Source organism: Scyliorhinus torazame, chromosome 8 (genome assembly GCF_047496885.1).
Source record: "Scyliorhinus torazame isolate Kashiwa2021f chromosome 8, sScyTor2.1, whole genome shotgun sequence".
Taxonomy (NCBI): domain Eukaryota; kingdom Metazoa; phylum Chordata; class Chondrichthyes; order Carcharhiniformes; family Scyliorhinidae; genus Scyliorhinus; species Scyliorhinus torazame.
Window position 1 is genome coordinate 68,493,824 of NC_092714.1, and position 21,616 is coordinate 68,515,439.

At 48.2% G+C, this 21,616-nt stretch overlaps 1 protein-coding gene across 1 annotated transcript in view; it reads right to left on the reverse strand.

The window, feature by feature from the left end:
- The window catches only part of LOC140427919 (immunoglobulin superfamily member 3-like), a 101,136-nt gene that overhangs the window by 13,258 nt on the left and 66,262 nt on the right, over window positions 1–21,616 (reverse strand). Inside the window, exon 8 of the mRNA XM_072513782.1 lies at window positions 14,986–15,402. Within this exon, the coding sequence (XP_072369883.1) occupies window positions 14,986–15,402 (417 nt within the window). The remainder of the gene's footprint in view (window positions 1–14,985; window positions 15,403–21,616) is intronic.

The following is a 21,616-nucleotide window of genomic DNA, read 5'->3' on the forward strand; positions in this document are numbered from 1 at the left end:
TGAACCGGGTGATGGTCTCCTCCCCGTGGCACTCGCCCACCCTCCAGTCGTGGACATGTCCCCGGAGCTGTGTCCCATCCCCTGGGTGTTCGGGTGTTGGCTGCTGTGTATGTGATGTTGGCACGCACATTGTTCGGGCACAGTGTCCAGGTATCACAGTCTGAATGGGATGCTAGGCAATGGCACCCACATGCTACAAGGCCCGCCCACCCATGGGAATCCACTTGGCCTGAGTGAAGTGCTCACTTAACCACGACTGCCAATTCACTGTCAGCAATAGTCCTTGTACCTTTTTAAAAATGAATTTATAGTACCTAATTCATTTTTCCAATTAAGGGGCAATTTTAGTGTGGCCAATCCACCTACCCTGCACATCATTGGGTTGTGGGGGCTAAACCCACGCAAACACGGGGAGAATGAGCAAACTCCACACGGACAGTGACCTAGAACCGGGATCGAACCTGGGACCTTGGCACCGTGAGGCAGCAGTGCTATCCACTGTGCCACCATGCTGCCCTGCCCTTGTACCATTTTAAATGGCCACTTGCCAGAGGGCCTCGGCAGTCAGTGGGGGTTATGGGTGGTCGGTGGGGCAGATGGGCAAGGACAAGGGTTGTCCCCAGAATGGGTACACAAGGTCCAGGGGTTGGCATGGTGGTGCCGCGAGCAGTTACCCCATGGTTCCCCCCCCAGCAATTCCTCCCACCCTCACTTTTATGGCCCACCCCTGCAGAGGGTGTCCCTCCCAGAGCCGAGTGCCCCCAACCCCCCCGCCAAGCACTGAGGTGGCAAGCCCAGTGCCCCAGGCTCTTTGCCTGTGAGCCAAGATGGCTACTCAGCACTTCAGCTCCCACGGAAGTCCTTACGGCAGGTTCACGTTTATTAAAAGGAATTCTAATAGGCGCCAGCGTAACCACCTGCTGGGGAGGCCGATGAATGATGGGAGGCCGCTGGACAAGGGATGGCTCCCGTTAATTGTAACGAAATAGGGCTTAAGTGGTGATAATTGGTTTCTCGCCACACTACGGTGAGATCTCAATTTTGCCTATGGGAGCGGGCCCCTTGCATCACAAATTGTTTGGTGCTGGCGGTGGTTCTCATTTTCAGCCTCTCCCGCTGTTCACTGACCTCATTTTTGCTGGAGCGAGAGAGTAACGAGGCCGGAGCATCACGCCCATGAAGCCTGTCCCTTACCCCCCATCTAAGTACCATTAGAAAATTCTCAGAAAAGTATCGTTTGCTTTTCCCCTCATTCTCTGCACTAATCAACTTCTCATTTTACATGATTCCAATCTCCATTTATCACGTTCTCTGTCCTCCCAAGTTTGCTGCCCTCTGATCCACCCTTAATCCCTCCTCATGTACACGCTCTAAACCCTATTCATGGTCAATTAGAGGCCTTCCAGCTTGAGAGGAGCAACAGGCTGCAATAGAAGGGTAGTTAGAGACAGTAAACATTAAGATTGATGCACCCACTCTGCAACATCTTTGAATTATTAAAAAATACAGCCAGGCCACCACTCTTGTGTGTGTGTGGGGGGGGGGTGTTGGGTAGAGGTGAACTGTGGAGTGGAACCCCTCCACAGGGCAGCCAGCTGCTGCTTCTGTACCAGGCAGACAGACGGGGCCTCTAGATCTGCCTGGGAGTGCTGGCTCTATCAGTCTGCCATCCCTTCCAGGCACCTAAATCATCCCCTGCCAGTTGGCCTTCTTCAATTAGCATCATAATGAACCTGATCAGCTCCCACCACCTGTGAGCAGGTAGCACCATCAGCCCCGATCCCACCTCTGCATCAATGGCCTGAAGGTGGGATGGATCTTGCGTGGCTTATTTTTGGTCTCATCTGTCTCGGACTCCAGGAGGGGCCAAAAATCCACCCACAGTCTTCCCCTGCAACAACGCACATGTGACATCCTTCACATTTCCAGGAAATCGTTCATGGCAAGTTGGGCCATTAAGAATTTTTCAATATCCAATTACATGCTGCAGGCCCTTGTACCTTTTTAAATGGCCAATTGCCAAGGCACAGTTATCATTTTATCCTAGTTCCATGATTGTAGATATTGAAAGTTATTAATAGAAGGGAGAGGCTCAAGAGTATAGAATTTGAACGGTTGATTATTAATGTAATATTTTATAATCTTTATTAGTGTCACAAGTAGGCTTACATTAACACGGCAACAAAGTTACCGTGACAATCCCCTAGTCGCCACACTCCGGCGGCTGTTCAGGTACACTGAGGGCGAATTCAGAATGTCTAATTCACCCAACAGCACGTCTTTCGGGACTTGTGGTGGGAAACAGGAGCACCCGGAGGAAACCCACGCAGACACAGGGAGAACATGCAGACTCCGCACAGACAGTGACCCAAGTCAGGAATCGAACCCAGGTCCCTGGCACTGTGAAACAACAGTGCTAACCACTGTGCTACCGTGCCGCCCTCTGTCCCCTCGCTGACAATATGCCAGTGGATTGTGAGCACCTTTTATCAAAGGTCCTAACCATTGCTGTGGGCTCCTTCAGGAGTATCATAACTATGGTTCAGAACTCGATTAAGGATGTTTTTCATGGATTTTCCATGCTGGCGGCTCACTAGAGAACCATTCTGATGCAGGGTTGGCACAACCTCACAGCAGCCATGTGGTCTGATTCTAAGTAAATGGCCCAGTGGGTTGACTAGAGTAAGAAGATAAAAAATGTTTCTCGGGATGACTCATTAACTGTGCTATTCAGTTGCACTAATCAAATTAAACCTGTGCCTCGGCTCTCACAGAGACAGTCCATTTGCATTTGCCTATACCAGGATCTTTAGGTGTGATTAACAAAGAACAAAGAAATGTACAGCACAGGAACAGGCCCTTCGGCCCTCCAAGCCCGTGCCGACCATACTGCCCGACTAAACTACAATCTTCTACACTTCCTGGGTCCGTATCCTTCTATTCCCATCCTATTCATATATTTGTCAAGATGCCCCTTAAATGTCCCTATCGTCCCTGCCTCCACTACCTCCTCCGGTAGTGAGTTCCAGGCACCCACTACCCTCTGCGTAAAAAACTTGCCTCGTACATCTACTCTAAACTTTGCCCCTCTCACCTTAAACCTATGCCCCCTAGTAATTGACCCCTCTACCCTGGGGAAAAGCCTCTGACTATCCACTCTGTCTATGCCCCTCATAATTTTGTATACCTCTATCAGGTCGCCCCTCAACCTCCTTCGTTCCAGTGAGAACAAACCGAGTTTATTCAATCGCTCCTCATAGCTTATGCCCTCCATACCAGGCAACATTCTGGTAAATCTCTTCTGCACCCTCTCTAAAGCCTCCACATCCTTCTGGTAGTGTGGCGACCAGAATTGAACACTATACTCCAAGTGTGGCCTAACTAAGGTTCTATACAGCTGCAACATGACTTGCCAATTCTTATACTCAATGCCCCGGCCAATGAAGGCAAGCATGCCGTATGCCTTCTTGACTACCTTCTCCACCTGTGTAGCCCCTTTCAGTGATCTGTGGACCTGTACTCCTAGATCTCTTTGACTTTCAATACTCCTGAGGGTTCTACCATTCACTGTATATTCCCTACCTGCATTAGCCCTTCCAAAATGCATTACCTCACATTTGTCCAGGTTAAACTCCATCTGCCATCTCTCCGCCCAAGTCTCCAGACAATCTAAATCCTGCTGTATCCTCAGACAGTCCTCATCGCTATCCGCAATTCCACCAACCTTTGTGTCGTCTGCAAACTTACTAATCAGACCAGTTACATTTTCCTCCAAATCATTTATATATACTACAAAGAGCAAAGGTCCCAGCACTGATCCCTGTGGAACACCACTGGTCACAGCCCTCCAATTAGAAAAGCATCCCTCCATTGCTACCCTCTGCCTTCTATGGCCTAGCCAGTTCTGTATCCACCTTGCCAGTTCACCCCTGATCCCGTGTGACTTCACCTTTTGTACTAGTCTACCATGAGGGACCTTGTCAAAGGCCTTACTGAAGTCCATATAGACAACATCTACTGCCCTACCTGCATCAATCATCTTAGTGACCTCCTCGAAAAACTCGATCAAGTTAGTGAGACACGACCTCCCCTTCACAAAACCGTGCTGCCTCTCACTAATACGTCCATTTGCTTCCAAATGGGAGTAGATCCTGTCTCGAAGAATTCTCTCCAGTAATTTCCCTACCACTGAAGAAAGGCTCACCGGCCTGTAGTTCCCGGGATTATCCCTGCCACCCTTCTTAAACAGAGGAACAACATTGGCTATTCTCCAGTCCTCCGGGACATCCCCTGAAGACAGCGAGGATCCAAAGATTTCTGTCAAGGCCTCAGCAATTTCCTCTCCAGCCTCCTTCAGTATTCTGGGGTAGATCCCATCCGGCCCTGGGGACTTATCTACCTTAATATTTTTTAAGACACCCAACACCTCGTCTTTTTGGATCACAATGTGACCCAGGCTATCTACACCCCCTTCTCCAGACTCAACATCTACCAATTCCTTCTCTTTGGTGAATACTGATGCAAAGTATTCATTTAGTACCTCGCCCATTTCCTCTGGCTCCACACATAGATTCCCTTGCCTATCCTTCAGTGGGCCAACCCTTTCCCTGGCTACCCTCTTGCTTTTTATGTAAGTGTAAAAAGCCTTGGGATTTTCCTTAACCCTATTTGCCAATGACTTTTCATGACCCCTTCTAGCCCTCCTGACTCCTTGCTTAAGTTCCTTCCTACTTTCCTTATATGCCACACAGGCTTCGTCTGTTCCCAGCCTTTTAGCCCTGACAAATGCCTCCTTTTTCTTTTTGACGAGGCCTACAATATCATTCGTCATCCAAGGTTCCCGAAAATTGCCGTATTTATCTTTCTTCCTCACAGGAACATGCCTGTCCTGTATTCCTTTCAACTGACACTTGAAAGCCTCCCACATGTCAGATGTTGATTTGCCCTCAAACATCCGCCCCCAATCTATGTTCTTCAGGTCCCGCCTAATATTGTTATAATTAGCCTTCCCCCAATTTAGCACATTCATCCTCGGACCACTCTTATCCTTGTCCACCAGTACTTTAAAACTTACTGAATTGTGGTCACTGTTACCGAAATGCTCCCCTACTGAAACATCTACCACCTGGCCGGGCTCATTCCCCAATACCAGGTCCAGTACCGCCCCTTCCCTAGTTGGACTGTTTACATATTGTTTTAAGAAGCCCTCCTGGATGCTCCTTACAAACTCTGCCCCGTCTAAGCCCCTGGCACTAAGTGAGTCCCAGTCAATATTGGGGAAGTTGAAGTCTCCCATCACCACAACCCTGTTGTTTTTACTCTTTTCCAAAATCTGTCTACCTATCTGCTCCTCTATCTCCCGCTGGCTGTTGGGAGGCCTGTAGTATACCCCCAACATTGTGACTGCACCCTTCTTATTCCTGATCTCTACCCATATAGCCTCACTGCCCTCTGAGGTGTCCTCTCGCTGTATAGCTGTGATACTCTCCTGAACAAGTAGCGCAACTCCGCCTCCCCTTTTACATCCCCCTCTATCCCGCCTGAAACATCTAAATCCTGGAACGTTTAGCTGCCAATCCTGCCCTTCCCTCAACCAGGTCTCTGTAATGGCAACAACATCATAGTTCCAAGTACTAATCCAAGCTCTAAGTTCATCTGCCTTACCCGTAATGCTCCTTGCATTAAAACATATGCACTTCAGGCCACCAGACCCGCTGTGTTCAGCAACTTCTCCCCGTCTGCTCTGCCTCAGAGCCACACTGTCCATATTCCCTAGTTCTCCCTCAACGCTCTCACCTTCTGACCTATTGCTCCCGTGCCCACCCCCCTGCCATACTAGTTTAAACCCTCCCGTGTGACACTAGCAAATCTCGCGGCCAGGATATTTATGCCTCTCCGGTTTAGATGCAACCCGTCCATCTTATACAGGTCACACCTGCCCCGGAAGAGCTCCCAGTGGTCCAGATAACCGAAACCCTCCCTCCTACACCAGCTGTTTAGCCACGTGTTTGTCTGCTCTATCTTCCTATTTCTAGCCTCACTGGCACGTGGCACAGGGAGTAATCCCGAGATTACAACCCTCGAGGTCCTGTCTTTTAACTTTCTGCCTAGCTCCCTGAACTCCTGCTGCAGGACCTCATGCCTCTTCCTGCCTATGTCGTTAGTACCAATATGTACAACGACCTCTACCTGTTTGCCCTCCCCCTTCAGGATTCCCTCTACCCGTTCGGAGACATCCTGGACCCTGGCACCAGGGAGGCAACATACCATCCTGGAGTCTCTTTCACGTCCACAGAAGCGCCTATCTGTTCCCCTGACTATAGAGTCCCCTATAACTATTACTCTTCTGCGCTTTGACCCTCCCTTCTGAACATCAGAGCCAGCCGTGGTGCCACTGCTCTGGCTGCTGCTGTTTTCCCCTGATAGGCTATCCCCCCCGACAGTATCCAAAGGGGTATACCTGTTCGAGAGGGGGACAACCACAGGGGATTCCTGCACTGACTGCCTGCCCTTTCTGGTGGTCACCCATTTCTCTGCCTGCACCTTGGGTGTGACCACACTTACATAACTGCGATCTATGACGCTTTCCGCCACCTGCATGCTCCTAAGTGCATCCAATTGCTGCTCCAACCGAACCATGCGGTCTGTGAGGAGCTGCAGTTGGGTGCACTTTCTGCAGATGAAGCCATCCAGGACGCTGGAAGCCTCCCGGACCTGCCACATCTCACAGTCAGAGCACAGCACCCCTCTAACTGACATTGCGTCAATTAATTAAAATTTGTCTTTTTTTTATAAATACTTTTTTTTTTTTTTTAAATTACAAAGTTACTGTCAACTATCTGTTTCCTAGCACTAGATTTCTAATAGAAATGCGATAGCTAACTATAATATCCTCCGATCTCTGGCTTAGATATCCTCTAAATTATAATTAAGTTATTATGTTTAATTAGTTCCCAAATAGTCAAAAAAATTTAGGTTAGAATCCCAACCAGCCACTCAGGTCACAGCTTTTCTGTCCCCCCCCGACACACACAATTTGAAAAAAGGTATAAAAGTAAAAATCACTTGCTTACCTTCTGAGATGTTCTCAGGTTCTCTCGCTGACAGAGACTGCTCCTCCACCTCCAATCCTTGGCCTGCACAATGCTAATAATATATAATATAATATGGCACTTACCTTCCACCAATGGGTCTTATTATTAGGTTAGAGGAGGAGGGTGGGTGGGAGACACTACACGTGTAGTGTCTCGGGTTTCCTCTCCACCAGAATTTATTGGGGGGGGGGGGACTTGCCAGAGGTCGAACTTCCGGTTCCCGCCGAAATCCAAAGGGCTGCTCCTGTAAAGGTAAGTGCTTTTAAACTCACTACTCACCTCCAAGAAGGCCCCTGCGCACCGCTGCCGCCGAAATCCAATGGGCTGCTCCTGTAAAGGTAAGAGCTTTTAAACTAACTACTCACCTCCCAGAAGGCCCCTGCGCACCGCTGCCGCCGAAATCCAAAGGGCTGCTCCTGTAAAGGTAAGTGCTTTTAAACTCACTACTCACCTCCAAGAAGGCCCCTGCGCACCGCTGCCGCCGAAATCCAATGGGCTGCTCGTGTAAAGGTAAGAGCTTTTAAACTCACTACTCACCTCCCAGAAGGCCCCTGCGCACCGCTGCCGCCGAAATCCAAAGGGCTGCTCCTGTAAAGGTAAGTGCTTTTAAACTCACTACTCACCTCCAAGAAGGCCCCTGCGCACCGCTGCCGCCGAAATCCAATGGGCTGCTCCTGTAAAGGTAAGAGCTTTTAAACTAACTACTCACCTCCCAGAAGGCCCCTGCGCACCGCTGCCGCCGAAATCCAAAGGGCTGCTCCTGTAAAGGTAAGAGCTTTTAAACTAACTACTCACCTCCCAGAAGGCCCCTGCGCACCGCTGCCGCCGAAATCCAAAGGGCTGCTCCTGTAAAGGTAAGTGCTTTTAAACTCACTACTCACCTCCAAGAAGGCCCCTGCGCACCGCTGCCGCCGAAATCCAATGGGCTGCTCCTGTAAAGGTAAGAGCTTTTAAACTAACTACTCACCTCCCAGAAGGCCCCTGCGCACCGCTGCCGCCGAAATCCAATGGGCTGCTCCTGTAAAGGTAAGTGCTTTTAAACTCACTACTCACCTCCAAGAAGGCCCCTGCGCACCGCTGCCGCTGAAATCCAATGGGCTGCTCCTGTAAAGGTAAGAGCTTTTAAACTAACTACTCACCTCCCAGAAGGCCCCTGCGCACCGCTGCCGCCGAAATCCAAAGGGCTGCTCCTGTAAAGGTAAGTGCTTTTAAACTCACTACTCACCTCCAAGAAGGCCCCTGCGCACCGCTGCCGCCGAAATCCAATGGGCTGCTCCTGTAAAGGTAAGTGCTTTTAAACTCACTACTCACCTCCAAGAAGGCCCCTGCGCACCGCTGCCGCCGAAATCCAATGGGCTGATCCTGTAAAGGTAAGTGCTTTTAAACTAACTACTCACCTCCCAGAAGGCCCCTGCGCACCGCTGCCGCCGAAATCCAAAGGGCTGCTCCTGTAAAGGTAAGTGCTTTTAAACTCACTACTCACCTCCAAGAAGGCCCCTGCGCACCGCTGCCGCCGAAATCCAATGGGCTGCTCCTGTAAAGGTAAGAGCTTTTAAACTCACTACTCACCTCCCAGAAGGCCCCTGCGCACCGCTGCCGCCGAAATCCAAAGGGCTGCTCCTGTAAAGGTAAGTGCTTTTAAACTCACTACTCACCTCCAAGAAGGCCCCTGCGCACCGCTGCCGCCGAAATCCAATGGGCTGCTCCTGTAAAGGTAAGTGCTTTTAAACTCACTACTCACCTCCCAGAAGGCCCCTGCGCACCGCTGCCGCCGAAATCCAATGGGCTGCTCCTGTAAAGGTAAGAGCTTTTAAACTAACTACTCACCTCCCAGAAGGCCCCTGCGCACCGCTGCCGCCGAAATCCAAAGGGCTGCTCCTGTAAAGGTAAGTGCTTTTAAACTCACTACTCACCTCCCAGAAGGCCCCTGCGCACCGCTGCCGCCGAAATCCAAAGGGCTGCTCCTGTAAAGGTAAGGTTCTTAAACTCACTACTCACCTCCAAGAAGGCCCCTGCGCACCGCTGCCGCCGAAATCCAATGGGCTGCTCCTGTAAAGGTAAGAGCTTTTAAACTAACTACTCACCTCCCAGAAGGCCCCTGCGCACCGCTGCCGCCGAAATCCAAAGGGCTGCTCCTGTAAAGGTAAGTGCTTTTAAACTCACTACTCACCTCCAAGAAGGCCCCTGCGCACCGCTGCCGCCGAAATCCAATGGGCTGCTCCTGTAAAGGTAAGAGCTTTTAAACTAACTACTCACCTCCCAGAAGGCCCCTGCGCACCGCTGCCGCCGAAATCCAAAGGGCTGCTCCTGTAAAGGTAAGTGCTTTTAAACTCACTACTCACCTCCAAGAAGGCCCCTGCGCACCGCTGCCGCCGAAATCCAATGGGCTGATCCTGTAAAGGTAAGAGCTTTTAAACTAACTACTCACCTCCCAGAAGGCCCCTGCGCACCGCTGCCGCCGAAATCCAAAGGGCTGCTCCTGTAAAGGTAAGTGCTTTTAAACTAACTACTCACCTCCCAGAAGGCCCCTGCGCACCGCTGCCGCCGAAATCCAAAGGGCTGCTCCTGTAAAGGTAAGTGCTTTTAAACTCACTACTCACCTCCAAGAAGGCCCCTGCGCACCGCTGCCGCCGAAATCCAATGGGCTGCTCGTGTAAAGGTAAGAGCTTTTAAACTCACTACTCACCTCCCAGAAGGCCCCTGCGCACCGCTGCCGCCGAAATCCAAAGGGCTGCTCCTGTAAAGGTAAGTGCTTTTAAACTCACTACTCACCTCCAAGAAGGCCCCTGCGCACCGCTGCCGCCGAAATCCAATGGGCTGCTCCTGTAAAGGTAAGTGCTTTTAAACTCACTACTCACCTCCCAGAAGGCCCCTGCGCACCGCTGCCGCCGAAATCCAATGGGCTGCTCCTGTAAAGGTAAGAGCTTTTAAACTAACTACTCACCTCCCAGAAGGCCCCTGCGCACCGCTGCCGCCGAAATCCAAAGGGCTGCTCCTGTAAAGGTAAGTGCTTTTAAACTCACTACTCACCTCCCAGAAGGCCCCTGCGCACCGCTGCCGCCGAAATCCAAAGGGCTGCTCCTGTAAAGGTAAGGTTCTTAAACTCACTACTCACCTCCAAGAAGGCCCCTGCGCACCGCTGCCGCCGAAATCCAATGGGCTGCTCCTGTAAAGGTAAGTGCTTTTAAACTAACTACTCACCTCCCAGAAGGCCCCTGCGCACCGCTGCCGCCGAAATCCAAAGGGCTGCTCCTGTAAAGGTAAGTGCTTTTAAACTCACTACTCACCTCCAAGAAGGCCCCTGCGCACCGCTGCCCTTTAATTTGGATCTGCTTCTGGAATTTCTCCTTGTCCCTCTGGTCTTGCTCCTTGCTGAGATCATAGACAGCTATGTAAACCAGGGGCTGGTTTAGCTCACTGGGCTAAATCGCTGGCTTTTAAAGCAGACCAAGGCAGGCCAGCAGCACGGTTCAATTCCCGTACCAACCTCCCCGAACAGGCGCCGGAATGTGGCGACTAGGGGCTTTTCACAGTAACTTCATTGAAGCCTACTTGTGACAATAAGCGATTTTCATTTCATTTCATTTCATTTATTTATTATTACTTAAATGAGTTGAAGTCTCCGAGACCACAAAAACCTCAACTGCTCCAGGAGGGGATTTTCTGCCTCATTGTTCTAACCACAATACAAAATGCAGACAAGAGTTGATAAAACTCCAACTTCCTGATTTAATATAAAGGCAAGCAATAAAGCCAAAATGCACAACAGATGTACTCTTCAATTACTGCTACCCTTAAAAATATAACGTCTTCTGCTTTCAATGATGCCATTGTGCCTGATGGAATTATATTTTGTACTAGAATCGGGATGGAGAGATGATTAAAGCAGAATGTGGCTGTTGCAGTAATGTTACATAGCATGTAATGAACAGTTCTTTGAATCATTTTGTGCACTCCAGATGATATTATGGCAGAACTACTTAAATCATGAGACAAAAGCCAATTAGAACAACAGACTTAGCTTCGGTTCATGTTTTTGGAGCCCCAAGACAATCTCGGCATTACCTGTATCTCACTATAATTATAGAATGAATTACATGTCGTTCATATGGCCATGCACTAATGAAGTCACGACCAGCTCTTGATGCAAATTAAGTAAAAATTCATTGACTATTTTAAAAAATCCATTTGAAAGGTTCCTGAATTTGGAATTTTTACCCCCACTAATGGATTAATAACAGTTATTGAACCAGTACTTTCATTATTGTCAGAGTCCATTAAAGATGGGGCAGAGTAGCTCGCAAATTATGTTACAATTACTTGTGGAAAAAGGCAACGGCATTCATGGAACTAGAGTTAATGATGGAGGACAATAGACAGGAAAGAAAAAAAGAATATTCATTATTATTGCACTTTGCATGACTTCAGGAACATTCCCAAGTGCTTTACAACAAATTAAGTCTTTTTGAAGTCAGCTTTGTTGTTATTCAGGGAAATATCTTTTTTTAATCCTTCTCATGGGCAATTAAGGGTGGAAAATAAATGCTGGTCTTGTCATTCACCTGAGGAAGGAGCAGCGCTCCGAAAGCTAGTGACATCAAAACAAACCTGTTGGACTTTAACCTGGTGTTGTAAGACTTCGTACTGGTCTTGTCAGTGACAGACGCATCCCAATCCCATGAACAAATACGTAAAATACCATCTGCGGCAGAACCCAGAATAATTCTTGTATGAAATTCCACATTTCTTTTTGAGGAGGTGACAAAAATGATTGACAACGGAAGGACTGTGGATGTTGTCTACACTGACTTTAGTAAAGCATTTGACAAGGTCCCTCATGGCAGCATGGTGCAAAAGATTAAATGACATGGGGTCAGGGGCGAATTGGCTGGATGGATTCAGAACTGGCTCGGCCATAGAAGACAGAGGGTAGCAGTGGAAGGGTGTTTTTCTGAATAAAGGTCTGTAATAGTGGTGTTCCGCAGGGATCAGTACTGGGACCTCTGCTGTTTGTAATATACATATAAATGACTTGGAAGAAAATGTAGCTGGTCTGATTAGCAGGTTGATATCAAGATGAGTTGTCGATAGTTATGAGGATTGTCAGAGAATACAGCAGGAGATAGATAGGCTGCAAAATTGAGCGGAGAAATGGCAGATGGAATTTAACCCAGACAAATGAGAGGTGATGCATTTTGGTAGATCCAATTCAGGTGGGAGCTATAAAAAAATTGGCAGAGCCATCAGGAGCATAGACACACAGGGATCTGGGCATGCAAGTCCACATATCCTTAAAAGTGGCAGCACAGAGGTGGTAAAGAAAGCATATGGCATGCTTGCCTTCAAAGGATGGGGTTTTGAGTATAAAAGATCACAAATTATGTTACAGTTACATAGAACATTGGTTCGGCCACATTTGGAATACTGTGTCCAATTCTGGTCACCACACTACCAGAAGGACGTGGAGGCTTTGGAGAGAGTACAGAAAAGGTTTACCAGGATGTTGCCTGGTATGGAGGGTATTAGCTATGAGGAGAGATTGAATAAACTGGAATGGTTCTCCCTTGAAGACGTAGGGTGAGGGGCGACCTGATAGAAGTTTATAAAATTATGACGGGCACAGATAGGGTGAACAGTTGGAGGCTTTTTCCCAGGGCAGAAATGACAATTACAAGGGGGCACAAATTCAAGGTGAGGGGGCGATAGGTTCAGTGGAGATTTGCAGGGGGAAGTCTTTTACACAGAAGGTGGTGGTGGCCTGGAATGCACTGCCAAGTGAGGTGTTTGAGGCAGATACGCTAGCGACCTTTAAGACTTATCTGGATAGACACATGAACAGACTGGATATAGAAGGATACACGCGGTTGGTCTAGATAGGATATGTGATCGGCGCAGGCTTGGAGGTCCGAAGGGCCTGTTACTGCGCTGTGTTGTTCTTTGTTCTTATTTGTTAGCTGTGAATGTAAGCTAGGTACAGTGCTACCACAAGACCCGAAACCTTAGACTGCCTTTCATTATTGATCTCACTATCACCTGTGGTCTGAAATGGAACTCCGATATCTCTGCTATTGATGAGATCGACTCTGAAAAGCCATTTACCACTTCCACATGCAATCTTTCTTTCCTTTCAATGCCCTTTGATTCCCTATTAGACTCAAGGAACCCTTAAATTTGAATCTGCAGTGACTCCAAGAGCAACTCCAAAAGCAACTCCCTCACATGCTCTAAAACACAGGAACGTGCTTTTGTGTTTGGTAGGCAGTGGATCCACATCTTACCTCACGTTTCCAACCTTGAGTTCTCTCTATAATCAGATGTGCATAATTAGTGTCTGTGGTGAAGCAAACATCTTGCGCATCCTTCAAATTGTGTTATACATTGGCTGCTCTGCCAGTATATTTCTTTGTCATTTTCCAGTTAAAGAAGGCGAGTTCAGGGAAATGGGAAACTCATGCATTGTGGAGACAGGAGCAGCCTGCGGCTTCCAGAACACGCAGCCAACTGACAGGACCTTAATTGTGAGCCAGCTAAACTGAAGTTCCAGGGGAATCTTCAACACTAACCACCCAGCAGAAGCCAGGCAGATCAGCAGGAAACAAAACTGGCCAGTTACTTATCTGCCAGAAAGCTGCACGCAGCTGAGGAAGGTGACAGCAGGGCAAGGAGCCAGGGTCAGAAGACTCCCAAACTGCCAAGGCTTTTTTCACCCCCCCTTTTAAGGGAGGAGCAATAACAGTGCTTCTCCAGAGGTCACGGAAAAACTCTGGCCTTCTTGTCATCGACAGCTTCCCCCCCCCCCTCCCCCCCCCGCCACCCCCCCTCCCCCCCCCCGCCACCCCCCCTCCCCTTCCCCCCCCTCCGCCCCCCCTCCCCCCCCGCCCCCCCCTCCTCCGCCCCCCCTCCCCCCCGCCCCCCCTCCTCCGCCCCCCTCCCCCCCGCCCCCCCTCCTCCGCCCCCCCTCCCCCCCCTCCTCCGCCCCCCCCCTCCTCCGCCCCCCCCCTCCTCCGCCCCCCCTCCCCCCTCCTCCGCCCCCCCCTCCTCCGCCCCCCCTCCCCCCCCTCCTCCGCCCCCCCCTCCCCCCCGCCCCCCCCACCCCCCTCCTCCGCCCCCCCGCCCCCCCCTCCTCCGCCCCCTCCTCCGCCCCCCCCTCCCCCCCCCGCCACCCCCCCCTCCCCTTCCCCCCCTCCGCCCCCCCTCCCCCCCCGCCCCCCCCTCCTCCGCCCCCCCCTCCCCCCCCGCCCCCCCTCCTCCGCTTCCCCCGCCCCCCCTCCTCCGCCCCCCCTCCCCCCCCTCCTCCGCCCCTCCCTCCTCCCCGCCCCCCCCACCCCCCCTCCTCCGCCCCCCCGCCCCCCCCTCCTCCGCCCCCTCCTCCGTTTCTCTGAACCATTTGGGCATTATTACTTCAGTGCTCTTGTCAAATATCAGAGCGGAAACCTTAGGCTGGATTCTCCGCCAGCAAGATGCTCCATTTTGCCGACAGTCCAGAGGTTTCCCAGCGTGGGGCTGCCCCACAATGGGAAACCCCATTGACCAATCGGCATAACGGAGCATCCTGCCGGCGAGGTGAAACAGAAATGTGGCGCGGCGGGGAATCCCGCCCCTTAGCTTCCTGTCTAGATAGTTGTCAACTTGCATCAAAGAGTTAGATAATATTCTATCACACTGCTCCCTAAGCAACTCGTCATGTAGTAGGTTAAATTTGAGCTTTGTGCCAGTGAAGAGAAAGAAAAAGTCAATATTCTAATATATACATAATCAAGAATCCAATTCTAGATGCTGACATGTCCTTCATCATTTCTATACAGTCTGGTTCCAAAACCTATCCCAGGAGAAAGAAAATGGTGTTGTAATTAAGGAAGTAGGATTCCGGTGAAATGGTTCCAGATCTTACCTGGTGACTGGACTTGAAGAATTGTTGATCCAGAGCGAGCATGTCCTTGTATAACCCATTCATTCCGAGGGTTCGAGACCCATTCCTCGACATTACAAAAGTAAACACCACTGTCACTTTGTGCTGCCTTCTGTATTATCAACTTGTACATGTTATGGGAGGCCTTCACACTTTGGAATTTCATCTTTTTCTGAGGATCTGTAAGCAAGTCTCCATAGTACTGCGGGATATTATGTCGATCGGTTTTGAGAAGCGCTATCTCCTTAGCCTTTGAATCCTCTTTACGCTGGAAGTACCAGGTAACTGAAAATTGTGATTGAGTCTGTGTCTGGTTGACAATATGGCATTCAAGTTCAACAACATCATCCTCACTGCTCGATACAGATACATTATTGTCCCCCAGTTGTAGGTTTGCATCTGTAGAAGTGACACAAGAGCAAAGAAAGGTAATAAGGCCTTGCTTGGAAGTGAGAACAATTACAGTGCATGTTGTTGTTGCACTCGGAGAGAATATGCACATTACAAGAAGTTAGAATTTTATTTTCTTCAGGCTTTAACAATAAGCTCTGCTTTGAAGATCTGTTGATCGAATTATCAATACACATGTTTCACTTTACCATTGCTTCCCAAGAAGTGATAACCACCTACACACTTCAGCCAGTGGAGAATTGATCTCTTTCTACCTGACCAATGATTTGTATTAAAAATGTCAGGGAAATGGATTTTTCTCATCTATACGAAACCCTAATTAGGTATAAACCCTTTCCAACTCCCACTAGACTAACCAGCTCATTCTAACAATAAAGATAACCAGTCAGAATATTGATTCTGGAATTTCAATCTGTTGAATAAGGGCATATGAGATAACAATACTGCTCATGTGGGGGATAAATCCCAACACATACTGGGCAGGAATTGATGCTGAAGAATCGGCTAGGTTGCTGCAGGTGGTGTGTAAAGGAAAGCAGACATGTTTGGGGCTGAAAGTTATATTCCGGTGAACTCAGTGGTGTGAGCTGCTTGAAGGAGATCCCTCGTACTTGGCTGCAATGGAGAAATATATTTGTTGGTATCATTATGACTTTCCTGTGACCACTGCCAACCAAGCAAGACAGGAGCAACGATTTCACAACTGCGCCATCGCCTGCAAGTTCCGCTTCATGTCACGCACATCTTAAGTTGGACGCACACCACATCCCTTTGTTGTCACTACCTGCTCCCTATATTATGTCATCATAGAAGCACCATCATTGCCTGGTTTGTAGTAGCTCAAAAGGACAGACTATCATCTTCGCAAAGCAACTCAGGATAAACCATGAACTCAGTTTGCTTATTCAAGGGTCCAAATTTAAATGGATATTCAATGCTAATGAGGCTTGAGAATTTTTACCCTTGGAAATCATTTGTTCAAAAATGCTGTCCACCTCAAAATAGATTTTCGTACACATGTTAACCAGCATGGAGGTTCAGTGCTGTTGGCAGAGCCTCATAAAATCAGGGTTAATATTCCCACTGAGGCATTGCAACCTTCAACATAACCTGTGAAGATTTATACTCCACTATTCAGGAATGTACCCCACATTTGTGCATTTTTGAATTAGTTTTCCACAAAGCTAACTTGCCACTTTATATTTATTTATTTATTTAAAAAAAAAAATTTAGAGTACCCAATTCACTTTTTCCAATTAAGGGGCAATTTAATGTGGCCAATCCACCTACCCTGCACATTCATAGAATTTACAGTGCAGAAGGAGGCCATTCGGCCCATCGAGTCTGCACCGGCTCTTGGAAAGAGCACCCTACCCAAGGTCAACACCTCCACCCTATCCCCATAACCCAGTAACCCCACCCAACACTAAGGGCAATTTTGGACACTAAGGGCAATTTATCATGGCCAATCCACCTAACCTGCACATCTTTGGGTTGTGGGGGCAAAACCCACGCAAACACGGGGAGAATGTGCAAACTCCACACGGACAGTGACCCAGGGCCGGGATGGAACCTGGGACCTTGCCGATCTTGGCACTTTTTTTCAAACAGTGCAGGCTGTGTAAAGGGGGAGTAAAGGAATGTTGCATCATAATCAAACTTTTCATGTTTAATAAATGCTTTTTTTGTAGTTGTTAAAACTAATTCGCGGTCCTGTGACTGTGTTCCTCCACGTTTTCTAAAAATAGTTAAAATTACAGTCTTTTGAGCCAGGGTTTCATTCCAGGATATTCATGACCAGTTATAGCATCAACTGGGATCGTAATAATGTCAACATAGGGCGAAACTTTGGACAATGTTGTGGTCCACCAGTTAAGTTCAACTAGTGCCACACTTACCGGGCAGGCATTTTTCTTGCCCGGGCAGGAATGGTGGAAGGGACAGCGAATTGAGTGCGAGTCCCAAAATGGCATTTATGATTTATGCCAGGGGGTGAGGGGCAGGTTTGTGTCCATGGGTGAACATGACAAAAATGTGATTGCTTAGAACTTTGGATCTAACCATTAGATCAAGCCCAAGATGAGGTGGAATGCCTTTTCTTGTCAGCTTGGATCTTGTACGTCTCTCTTGTGGAGACCATGAATTGGCTTTGTTTTGAATTGGTATTTGGAGCAAGCAATGAGATAGATTAAGGGTTTGCCCTGTTGTGGTAAACCACTGTTGCACCTGTATTAGGCGATGTATGGTAGGACCTGTACTACAGGTTCGCCAGTAGTCCCTGCCTGCTGGCTCCGCCCAGGAGGCAGGGTATAAATATGCGTGTCCTCCAGCTAGCAGCCATTTCGCCAGCTGCTGTGGGAGGCCACACATCTGAGAGCAATAAAGCCTCAGTTAGATTCAACTATCGGCTTTTGTCCAATTGATCATGCCTCACCTGTCCACTCTGAATGTTGGCTTTGTAACAGTAGGAAGGGAATACAAAATGTTAAAAGAAGAAAAAGAAAAAGAAACTGGCAGGAAACAGCAGCAGCACAGCCAGTGGGCTACACACCACTTTTCCTCCCCGCGTTAACACTTTGGAAAATAAAGTTGGAAAATTCCCTCTGTCTTCTGTGTTTCTTATTTTAAATATATAATCATTTCATCCATTTTTAAAAAAAATCCTACGTTCTCTTGAAGATTCCCATGAATTTCACTTTATTTAACATCCCTCCATGTGGAACTTTGTGAAAGGCCTTCTGAAAATCCAAATAAATCATAATGTAAGAGGTTTCTCTGCCAATTTGGAACATCGGCAGGGAGACGGAGGAGGACCACCAAACAGAAACTTCCTCTTCTAAATCAACGATGAGTTTTTACAGAAGAACTGACGAGGACATCCAAACGTTCATTGCTGTGTGCCAAAATCTTGAAATTTCCTACACAACACCATCATGAGAGCATCATCACTACAACACTACATCACTACAAGGTAGAATTTTTTGAGGACGTTACCAGTGCAGTAGATAACGGGGAGCCAATGGATGGGGTATATCTGGATTTCCAGAAAGCTTTTGACAAGGTGCCACACAAAAGGTTGCTGCATAAACTAAAGGTGCATGGCATTGAGGGTATAGTGGTAGCATGGGTAGAGGATTGGTTAACTAACAGAAAGCAGAGAGTGGGGATAAATGGGTGTTTCTCTGGTTGCCAACCTGTAACTAGTGGGGTCCCTCAAGGATCAGTGTTGGGCCCGCAGTTGTCCACTAGGACGGAGTGTAGGAGGAACTTCTTCACCCAAAGGGTTGTGAATCTCTGGAATTCCTTGCCCAGTGAAGCAGTGGAGGCTCCTTCTTTAAACGTTTTTAAGAAAAAGATAGATGCCTTTCTAAAGAATAAAGGGACTCGGGGATATGGTGTACGGGCCGGAGAGTGGAGCTGAGTCCACAAAGATCAACCATGATCTCATTAAATGGCGGAGCAGGCTCGAGGGGCCAGATGGCCTACTCCTGTTCCTAGTTCTTATGTTCTTAAGACTGCAGCAGTTCATGAAGACGACCCACAAGCACCTTGTCTAGGTAATTTGGGATAGACAATCCATGTAGATTTGCCATTGCAAAAGACAAAGTTGTACGGTATTAATACACCAAACTACTTTTTCGTATTATTTTCATTATTTTACCCAGCCCCAACACAAGTCTATTTGGCCTGTGGTTATTGAAGTCAGATAGATATAGACACTACATCTGTTTATTTCTAAACCTGTGGAACTTCTTTAATGGCCAGAAAATCTCTAAACATTGTAATATAAATATCCCGTCTCCTTTTGCAACTGCTATAAGGTTGACAAGTTTTTTAGTCTTCATTCCTTTTAATTGATTAAATATTGCCACTTTACTCATTGCAAAATGTTCTGTAGCGTTGGTCGTACTACAGTTTTTGAAAAGCAAATAGTATTTTCTTGTTGGTGAACACTTTTGAGAAATAAAGTAATGGAGTCATTTTCCTTTAATTTTCACTTATTCCAACACTTTCATCTTTTAAGGATCAGGCTTAGATTTTTTTTTTTTTAAAAAGGCTTCGACCTCACAAATGTGAGGTAATGTATTTTGGAAGATCTAATGCAGGCAGGGAATATACAGTGAATGGTAGAACCCTCAAGAGTATTGACAGTCAGAGAGAGCTAGGTGTACAGGTCCACGGGTCACTGAAAGAGGCACCACAGGTGGAGAAGGTAGTCAAGAAAGCATAGGGCATGCTTGCCTTCATTGGTCGGGGCAATGAGTATAAAAATTGGCAAGTCATGTTGCAACTGTATAGAACCTTAGTTAGGCCACACTTGGAGTATGGTGTTCAATTCTGGTCGCCACACTACCAGAAGGATGTGGAGGCTTTAGAGAGGGTGCAGAAGAGATTTACAAGGATGTTGCCTGGTATGGAGGGCATTAGCTATGAGGAGCGGTTGAATAAACTCGGTTTGTTCTCACTGGAACGACGGAGGTTGAGGGGTGACCTGATAGAGGTCTACAAAATTATGAGGGGTATAGACAGAGTGGATAGTCAGAGGCTTTTTCCCAGGGTAGAGGGGTCAATTACTAGGGGGCATAGGTTTAATGTGCGAGGGGCAAGGTTTAGAGAAGATGTACGAGGCAAGTTTTTTTTGCACAGAGGGTAGTGGGTGTCTGGAACTTGCTACCGGAGGAGGTGGTGGAAGCAGGGACGATAGTGACATTTAAGGGACATCTTGACAAATACATGAATAGGATGGGAATAGAGGGATACGGACCCTGGAAGTGCAGAAGATTTTAGTTTAGACGGACAGCATGGTTGGCACCGGCATGGAGGGCCGAAGGGACTGTTCCTGTGCTGTACTGTTCTTTGTTCTTTTGACATTTTTTTTTTAAAAAAGGAAAACAAAACTGCTCTCTGCCATCCCAAAGTTTCATTGGCACTGATCAATGTTTTTGAGCCAGAGGCCATATTTATGGAGCTCAGACAGGCAAGTATCATGTCAGCAAGAGGGAGTCTGTCACTCTACAATAATAATAATAATAATAATCTTTTTATTGTCACAAGTAGGCTTACATTAACACTGCAATGAAGTTACTGTGAAAAGTCCCTAGCCACCACCTTCCAGCACCTGTTCAGGTACACAGAGGGAGAATTCTGAATTCTCAGTTGGTACGGGAATTGAACCTGCGCTGCTGGCCTTGTTCTGCATCAAAACCAGCTGTCTAGCCCACTGAACTAAACCAACTGTATCGCGGAAGCCTGAATTTAAGGGAGATAGAACAGTCCAAAGATCAGGGGCGGGATTCTCCAAACCCCCGCCAGGTCGGAGAATCTCCGGGGGGGGCGGCGTGAATCCTGCCCCACCGGCTGCTGAATTCTCCCGTGCCGGAGATTTGGCGGGGGCAAGAATAGTGCCGCATTGGTCGGCGGGCTCCCCCCCCGGTGATTCACTGGCCCGTTCTATGCAGGTCCCGCTGGCGTAAATTGGAGTTGGTCCCTTACCGGCGGGACCTGGCGGCGCGGGGGCCCGCGGGGCGATCTGGCTCTGGAGGATTCCGCACCTTTGGGGCGGCCCAACGCCGGAGTGGTTCCCACCACTCTGTCCCGCCGGGGTCCCCCGCCCCGCCGGGTATGGGAGAATCTCGCCCAAGGTTACAATTTTCCCATTTAAACCTCAAACTGGACTGATGCCTTCTTTTGTTGAGTAGTTGGAGCTCAAGAATGAGTACCCCATTCATTCCTGAGGAACCCCGAACAGGCGCTATCCTATGATTCAGAATAAACAACCATCTTGTGCCTGTTGATGCTCGAGTCAGCTGTAGCAGTGCTGGAAAGGTGTCAGTGGACAACCCCTGCTTTTTCTCCATCATTTATACTACTTCTAACTAATTTGAACATTTTCTTATATTTCTCCTAATTATCACCCACCTTTCTCCCTGTTGGTTCTATATGTTAACTTCTTTCATTCACATTTGTTTAGTTTACACTTAAAGGAGTAATTTTCTGAGCACTGGGAGCCAATCTTGGAAATCTTGGTGTGAACTGCTTAAGATCTTTAACGTTCGTGGCCTAATCGTGCAGAACGGGGATAAATGGGTCTTTTTCTGGTTGGCAGGATGTAACTAGTGGTGTGCTACAGGGTTTGATCCTTGGGTTCCAACTATTTACAAGCTATAATAATGACCTGGATTCAGGGATAGAAGGTACGATA